Source organism: Octopus sinensis, linkage group LG16, assembly GCF_006345805.1.
Source record: "Octopus sinensis linkage group LG16, ASM634580v1, whole genome shotgun sequence".
Lineage (NCBI taxonomy): Eukaryota > Metazoa > Mollusca > Cephalopoda > Octopoda > Octopodidae > Octopus > Octopus sinensis.
The window spans coordinates 36,959,791-36,968,096 of NC_043012.1; the positions used below are offsets into that span (position 1 = coordinate 36,959,791).

The window sequence follows — 8,306 nt, forward strand, 5'->3', positions numbered from 1 at the left end:
CGGACAGGGCGATGCAACATTGCTGTATTGCTGACCTGTGAAGTTATGCTGAACAACTGCTGACACGGGTAGGGCGAATCTATCTACCGGCCGAGTCCACCCATATTTAACAAGGGAGGACAGGGGGTGTTCCTCTGTCTTGTGGTGACGGTGAAAGACGTGTGGTGGACGAGGTTGAACGACTTGAAGAAAGACACTTTCCTCTGCGGTCAAAACAACATCGACTTTTTTAAAGTTTCACTTGAAATGGAAAATGAAAACGGAGAGAGATTTTCTCTTTCAGTGAATTTTTCAAAAAACAAAATCGCTGTTAGTGACAGAAATGGTTAAGGGGAATGGCCCTACTGTAAGCATGCGCCTGTAGATCGGAGAATAACACTTGGGTGAGGGTTCGTGCCTTTAGTGGTCAGGGTAATCCTGGATCTGTGGGGTTCCTTGATTGGCCCCCGTCGGAGTTACTCCTACATCAAGAGAACTACGTCATTCATATCATCACATATTTTGTAAACTACGGCTACTTTTATCTCACTTCACCATCTTTTTCCCATTCTCCCTCCTCATCCTTTATGCTCACCCCGACACAAATGGTAAACTGTCCTTATGATATCCCCCTTTATGCCTCTGGAACAAATAAAACAAGTCATCATCATTATTGTTGTTGTTGTTGGTTTGATTGTAAGATTGGTAGAATCATTGGAATATCGGACGAAATATTTAACCAAATCCCAAAACGAAAAATATTTAGCGATATTTATTTCCGCTCTTTACGTTTACAGTTGGTTGGAGAATTCGGTTCACGATCTTAAGGTCGTGGGTTCAATTCTTGGCAACGCGTTGTATCCTTGAGCAAGATACTTTATTTCGCGTTGTCCCAGTCTACTCGGCTGATAAAAATTCAAAGGACCAACCTTGCCACATTCTGTGTCACACTCAATCTCCCCTGAGAAATACGTTAAAGGTACGTGTGTCTGTGGAGTGCTCAGCCACTTGCACGTTAATTACACGAACAGACTGTTCCATTGATCAAATCAACTAGAACACTCGTCTTTGAAAGTGACAGAGTACCAAAGGAGATGAGGTCACGAGTGTCAAGTCGTATCCAGCTAAATTGGCAGCATTTCTCTTGAATAAACATCGTTGGTATGAGTAGAAGAGGCTCGCATACATGGCTAACTGCCATTCTTCATACAATCAATTTTGCTCAGAACTGAACTTACATGCAAATGGTCAAAACCAGCCGATAGAGACTTTACTTTTCGTTATCTCAAAAAAAACACAAAAAAACCCACAGTGTGTTGAGATTTGATAGAGATTTGGCTGTTGTTTCCAGCAGTTTCTGCCACTGCAGTTACAAGCCAACTGAATTCAGCGAAAATTTTCCTTGAATCTTTTTTTAGTAGTGCGGCCCACCTGATGATAAGCCATGTCTCATGCGGCCCGCTTCTCGATAAAGGTTGTCCATGCATGCACAAAAGTCAAACTGAAGACGGTTCCTTGTGATATTGTTAATATAACGAGGATTTACTATAGTATTTTGAATAAAGATATATTCGCAAATCTGTGACTGAATTTCAGCAATTGATAGATTAACCAACAAATGGGATTATCTCAAAACTCACCAATCTCTGACGTAGAAAAAAAAATGATTTTAAACAGAAATACACAACAAAGGAAAATGTCAGCTGAACGATGTTAATAACGGAGTAAGCTCCCCTTAGTTAACTGGGATCGGATTAACTCCATTTTTTTTTCTACTTGAGGCACAAGGCCCGAAATTTTGGGGAGAACGGGTGGCCAGTCGATTAGATCGACCTCAGTACGCAACTGGTACTTAATTTATCGACCCTCAAAGGATGAAAGGTAAAGTCAACCTCGGCAGAATGGCATTAGTTCTTAAGACAAGTGTGTGTACACATATTTCTTCTATGCTTTTACTTGTTTCAGGCATTTGATCTTGGCCATACTGGAGCACCGCCTTAAAGGGTTTTAGTCGAAGAAATCAAATCCAGAACTTATCCTTTTGAAGCCTGGTACTTATTCTGTCAAACCGCTAAGATACGGGGACATAAACACACCAACACTGGTTGTCAAGTGGTGATGGGGGGGGGGGACAAACACAGACACACACACACATAAATATATATATATATAATTATTTATAATTACATACATACATATATAAATAATATTTTTAATTAAATCCAATGCCAGGAATATAGGGATGAAAACATCCAATCTTTCACTGGCTCCACTGTTTAATACCCAATTTTGTAGAAAAAAACCCCTTACAAATCACATGGGTATATATTAAATTTATAAAAATGAATAGAAAATAGGCATATATAACTGTCAATTCAAAAATAAAAAATTATTAACATAATACTATATTTTATATCATATTCTTATAGTAATATAATAAGATAAATAATAAACATTAAATACAAATTCCATACAATTGTTCCGGTTCTTGCCCATAATAAAATCATTAAAATCCATTGTTTGTGTATAAGAATCTCTTCTGTATAATTTTTGGTAAACGAGGATTCACAGATCCAAGAAAAGACTGAATTTTAAAATATTTATGCTTTCAAGAGTGAGCGTCAATAACTAAAAACAAAAACAAGAATAAAAATTTTTAAAAAACTAATATAAAAGTCATAAAATATATTTGTATACTATTAAGTATTTAATCTAAATAGATCTAAGGGCCATTAGTTTTTTTTTTTAAATACCAGGAATAATATTTTTTTAAATATTTATGCGAATCATCATATACCAAAAATTACATTGAAAAGACTCTTATACACAAACAATAGGTTTTATAATTTTATTATGGGTAAGAATCGAAACAATTGTATGTAATTTGTATTTAATATTTATTATATTACTAGCAATGTGTCCCTGTGTCTGTCTGTCTATCTTTAGATGTGTGTGTGTGTGTCAGTTGTCACAAAAATGTATGTATACCGACGCACACATACACCGTCACACACATACACATGTCAGTCATCGACCTAATGTACATAACGAATACACTCATAGGCGCAGGAGTGGCTGTGTGGTAAGTAGCTTGTTTACCAACCACATTGTTCCGGGTTCAGTCCCACTGCGTGGCACCTTGGGCAAGTGTCTTCTACTATAGCCTCGGGCCGACCAAAGCCTTGTGAGTGGATTTGGTAGACGGAAACTGAAAGAAGCCTGTCGTATATATATATATATATATATGCGTGTGTGTGTTTGTGTGTCTGTGTTTGTCCCCTAACATTGCTTGACAACCGATGCTGGTGTGTTTACGTCCCCGTTACTTAGCGGTTCGGCAAAAGAGACCAATAGAATAAGTACTGGGCTTACAAAGAATAAGTCCCGGGGTTGAGTTGCTCGATTAAAGGCGGTGCTCCAGCGTGGCCGCAGTCAAATGACTGAAACAAGTAAAAGAGAGAGAGAGAGTATATAGGAAATGTGATGTCATTGTTGTTATGGTGGTGGTAAAATGTCATTGTTGTTATGGTGGTGGTAAAATGTCGTTTACGATAGGTGACGAAAAGAAAAATGATAATGTCAAGTTTTTGTAATGCAAATATGTGAATGAAAATATAGTTTAGTTGGTAGCCAAAAGCTTACTGAATCTTTTGATACCTCATACGTCAAAATCAGCAACTTGGTTTTGGAATGCATAAGGAACATATGCACACACACACAAACTCTCTTTTATAGATATAGATATTATTTTATTATAAGAATATAATGTAGTATAGTATTACGTTAATAAATTTTAATTTTTGAATTGACAATTTTATATCTCCATTTTTTATATATATATATTATGTATATATATATATATAAAAAAATAAATGTGCCCTTTTAAAGCCTAGCCAGGCTCATGGGCCCGGTTTCCCAGTTTCTATGGCATATGTGTTCCCAAGCTGGACGGGACGCCAGTCTATCACAGTGTTACTCATTTTTGCCAGCTGGGTGGACTGGAGCAACGTGAAATGAAGTGTTTTGCTCAAGAATACAACGCGTTGCCCAGTCCAGGAATCGAAACCACAATCTTACGATCATGATGCTGACACCCTAACCACTAAGCTACGTGCCCCCCCCCCACACACACACATATATATATATATATAGATAGATACAGCAGATATTGATATAGATATATATATATACATACATGTATGTGGTGGTGTGTTTAGTATGGGCTTAATTCAACAAAGCCCTCTGAACAATAATAACTGTGTGTTTCCCAGTTTTAGAAACACTGTCCCCTTGTCCACTTGCACCCTGCATGTTATAACTGGTGAGTAAGAGAGGTGGCATTAGAAAGGGCATCCAGTGGTTTTTAAAAAGAAACCCTGTTTTTCTGAAAACTTCTCCAACCCATGCCATATTGAAAAAAAATGTTAAATTTAACTTCCAATAGCTTAGGGACTTAGAAGCAGGGGTCACGACCATTAACCCCAAACTTGGTGATGGATTAGGTCTACCTTGACAGTACCCAATGACCAGGTGGTGTTGTTAAATCAGGTCAGAAACAAAGTGTACCACCCTAAAAGAAGAAGAGCAATCTCTCCATTTAATCGTGTCATGATTCCTAAAATACAAAAGAACAATAAGCTGGGTGTGTGTGGGTGTTGTTGCTATGGAGGAGAGGAAGTCACAAGAAATGAAACGTAAGCACAATATTAACAAAACTGGTTTTATTCAGGAAAAAAAAAAAAACATGCTTTAAGTTGAGGGTGTAGAAAAAATCCGTTTACAATTAAATTTAGAATAATTAAAACTAGAATTCAATATAACGAGTCGAAAAGATAAGGTTCTGGTACAAGAGAGTAGAAAAAATATTCTTAGACATGGTATGAGAAAGTTTTAAATAACCTTGAAGAATATATTTAAATGAAAAATATTCTGTGAGTCTTTGAGTGGTTTTAGTGAGAGAAGAAGGAGGAACCCTGAGGAAAAAGAAGAACGAGTGAGGATTATAAAGAAGAAAAACAAAATGTTTCACTTGAGTAAAAGTGAATTTTATATAAGGACCCCAAAAAGAAAATAGAACTCGTTGAAAAAGATCCTTAAATATTTTAAAGATGTTGAACTTGTGTTTAACCCCTTTATCATTTAAATCAGCCAAACCAGGCCCAAATATTCTGTTTTATGTTTGAAATGGCCTGATCTGGCCTTTCTCACCTACCCTACACTGTCATTTTAAAAATAACCAATTACATCATCAAAATCTTGACACTATGAGATAATACATGATTAATTTTAAAAAAAGGTGAATGAATAAGAATTACATTCGACAGAACAATTTGAATGCTAAAGGGTTAAACCAGTCATGTCTGGCCGAAATATTCTTTCTGCTTTATGCTCAAGCAGGCCAGATTTTGCCTCTCACACTTACCCTACAATGTCATCCTAAAAATAATGCATGATTAATTCAAAACAACGTGAATAATTAAGCATCACTGTAGACATGGTAATCTGAATGCTAATTGGTTAATTTAAATTTGTGTTTTAATTAATTAATTTACTAAATATATTTTCAAATTTCTCTTAACTTCAGAAAAAGAAAAGGAATAAAGGATTCTTTTTTGTTTTTATTTGAATTGATTGTAATATTTGTAAAGGAATATCTTAAAATATCTTCTTGGAGAAGAAAAGAAGAAAAGTTCCAGCTCTGAAGGAATTGGTAAAACTGGTAGAGAAAAAAGAAATTGAAGAAGAAGAATAAATAAAAGTTTGTTAATTCTGTTGGGTCATCTTAATTAATTAGATCAGCAGTTACCAAGTGACCAGCAGCTTGTCTGCAAGATTAATTCCAATGGACATTTTTAGAGTTTTTATGTTATTATTCCATTTGATAGTCTGGTCTGGAGTAATAAATGATTGGTCAGTCACATGATTGGGCGGTCAAGTCAGAAATAATGAGAGAATGGTCAGTCATGCTGTTGGACAGTCCAGTCGGAAATAAAGAAGGAATGGTCAGTCATGCTGTTGGACAATCCAGTTGGAAGTAAAGGAGGAATGGTCAGTTACATTATTGAACAGTCTAGTCAGAAGTTTCACACAATGGTCAGATACACATCATTGGACAGTCAGTCTAGTCCAGGGTTCTTAACCTGGAGGAGAATTTCTAATTGGTGAGGGATGGGGTGGAGTAGGATGGGTGAAATTTCAAGATACATTTGAGGGGAAAATTTAATTTTTAAGTTCAAAATTCCTTTATCATTATTGACACTATTTTAATTAGATTTATTTTCCTAAATGTTGATCTAAGATGTTAATTGATACTAGATTAATATAAAATTGTTAATGGTATATAAGAGTGTTATATAGAAAACTACTTTAATATAAAGCTATTAATGTGATGTAATAGTGTTGTACGTAAGGCTAATATAAGGCTGTTAATGTTATGTAACTTTATGTGTACAAGGCTACTTTAATATAAGGCTTTTAACATTAAAAATAAATCGTGTTGTTTAGAATACTCTAAAATAATTCTGTTAATTTTATCTAATTGTGTTATATACAAGACTACTTTAATAGAAAGCTGTTAATGTTAGGTAATAGTGCTGTGTATAAAAGTATTTTAATATAAGTCTCTTAACGTTATATAATAGTGTTGATTAATTTTAATATAAGGCTGTTAGCATTAAAAATATACTGTGTTGCATATAAAACAGTTTTTTTTATCACATGTGGTGAGAGAATTAAAAATGGTGAAATGTTAAAGAAGAGACATAGAGAATAAAGGTCAAGAAAGACTGAGCTAGCTAAACATAAGAGGGAGTTTTGAGTGATTTCATTGAAGCAGGTGGAAGAGAAGTCAAAGGGACTGACCAGTCATACTCTTCAAGACTTAATGGAACTTAAAAAGGAAATCTTTCAAAGATCATCATCAAGGAAGTCGACCTCTGATAAATTGCTTTCATCGAGAACTTCTTGTGAATCTTTCATTTGTAAACTTTTAATATGGAGAAGATTTAATCGCGTTAAGGTACACTGTTCCGGATAGATCCAAGGTCGATATAATGGCTGGTTCTGTTCTTTCCATGCCACGTAGTTTTTACAAGCTTGTTTCATTCTACTGACCACCTGGAAAAAGACGAGAAAGAGATCAATCCAATGCAATTTCAATATTTCAATCTTGGTGTCTTTTGAACTTTATGGAACTAAAGAAATGGTTAAGGAATTAAAGAAACATCATCATCATCATCATCATCATCGTTTAGCGTCCGTCTTCCATGCTAGCATGGGTTGGACGGTTCAACTGGGTCTGTGAAGCCAGAAGGCTCATCAGGCCCAGTCAATCTGGCAGTGTTTCTACGGCTGGATGCCCTTCCTAACGCCAACCACTCCGTGAGTGTAGTGGGTGCTTTTTACGTGCCACCTGCACAGGTGCCAGACAGAGCTGGCAACGCCATGAACAGATGGTGCTTTTATGTGCCACCGCACGGGGGCCAGGCGAGGCTGGCAACGGACACGAACGGATGTGCTTTTACATGCCACCGGCACAGGCCAGTCGGGGCGGCGCTGTTAATCAACATAAAATGTTCTTTAATTCCTTAACCATTTCAAAATCAAAGTCTGTACTTTCAAAGTGTTTATATTGTACAGACAAGCGCTTCAGTCAATGCAAGCCACATTACATATACACATGGCCATTTTCAGGATTCAGGGACTTGTGGCAGGAAGGAAGTTATTTTCATATTTGGCCAAAAATGTTTGAAAAGGAATGGTCTGCTACAAGTGGTACCCAAGAGTCTAGTGAGGTTATTAAACTGGAGACCTTCATTAGAAGATAGATTATTAATTAACTGTGAGTTAAGTTATTGAGAAGAAATAATGAAAAAAAGTTCCTTACTTTTGGTGCCAAGATCTGTGTTGCTTTATTAACCACCCAACTTGGCAGACGACCTACAGAAGAAGAACAAAATCTTTTTGCAGTTATTCCTCCAAAATATGTTCAGATATTTAATGATACAAATTGATTAACTGTGCAATATGTTGTAATTAGTAAATTTATTTTGAAGAAATAATAATTAACAATGGAATTGAAGGTTAAATATGGTTTCATAAGTCTGACAATTTTGAATTTAATTCTTGATTTTTCTTTTAAAAAACATTCTACCAATAATGGCAACCACTGATATTAAGAAGAGGTGATGGCAGTACTTGCAAGAGAATTCAAGATCCTGATCTGTACAACTATTTGTTGATAAAATAATGCTTAAATACCCAGTTTGAGAAAAATCTTACAACAAAGATACCACAAAGCCTGATCAGGTGAAAAAAAAAACATCCTT

The 8,306-nt window shown here is 35.7% G+C and overlaps 1 protein-coding gene across 1 annotated transcript in view; it reads right to left on the reverse strand.

Moving 5' to 3' along the window:
* Positions 1-6,652: 6,652 nt before the first annotated feature.
* The window catches only part of LOC115220530 (START domain-containing protein 10), a 15,557-nt gene continuing 13,903 nt past the window's right edge, over positions 6,653-8,306 (reverse strand). Inside the window, exons 4-5 of the mRNA XM_029790673.2 lie at positions 7,865-7,917; positions 6,653-7,095 (exon numbers count right to left, since the gene is read on the reverse strand). Of these exons, the coding sequence (XP_029646533.2) occupies positions 6,886-7,095; positions 7,865-7,917 (263 nt within the window). The 3' untranslated portion in view covers positions 6,653-6,885. The remainder of the gene's footprint in view (positions 7,096-7,864; positions 7,918-8,306) is intronic.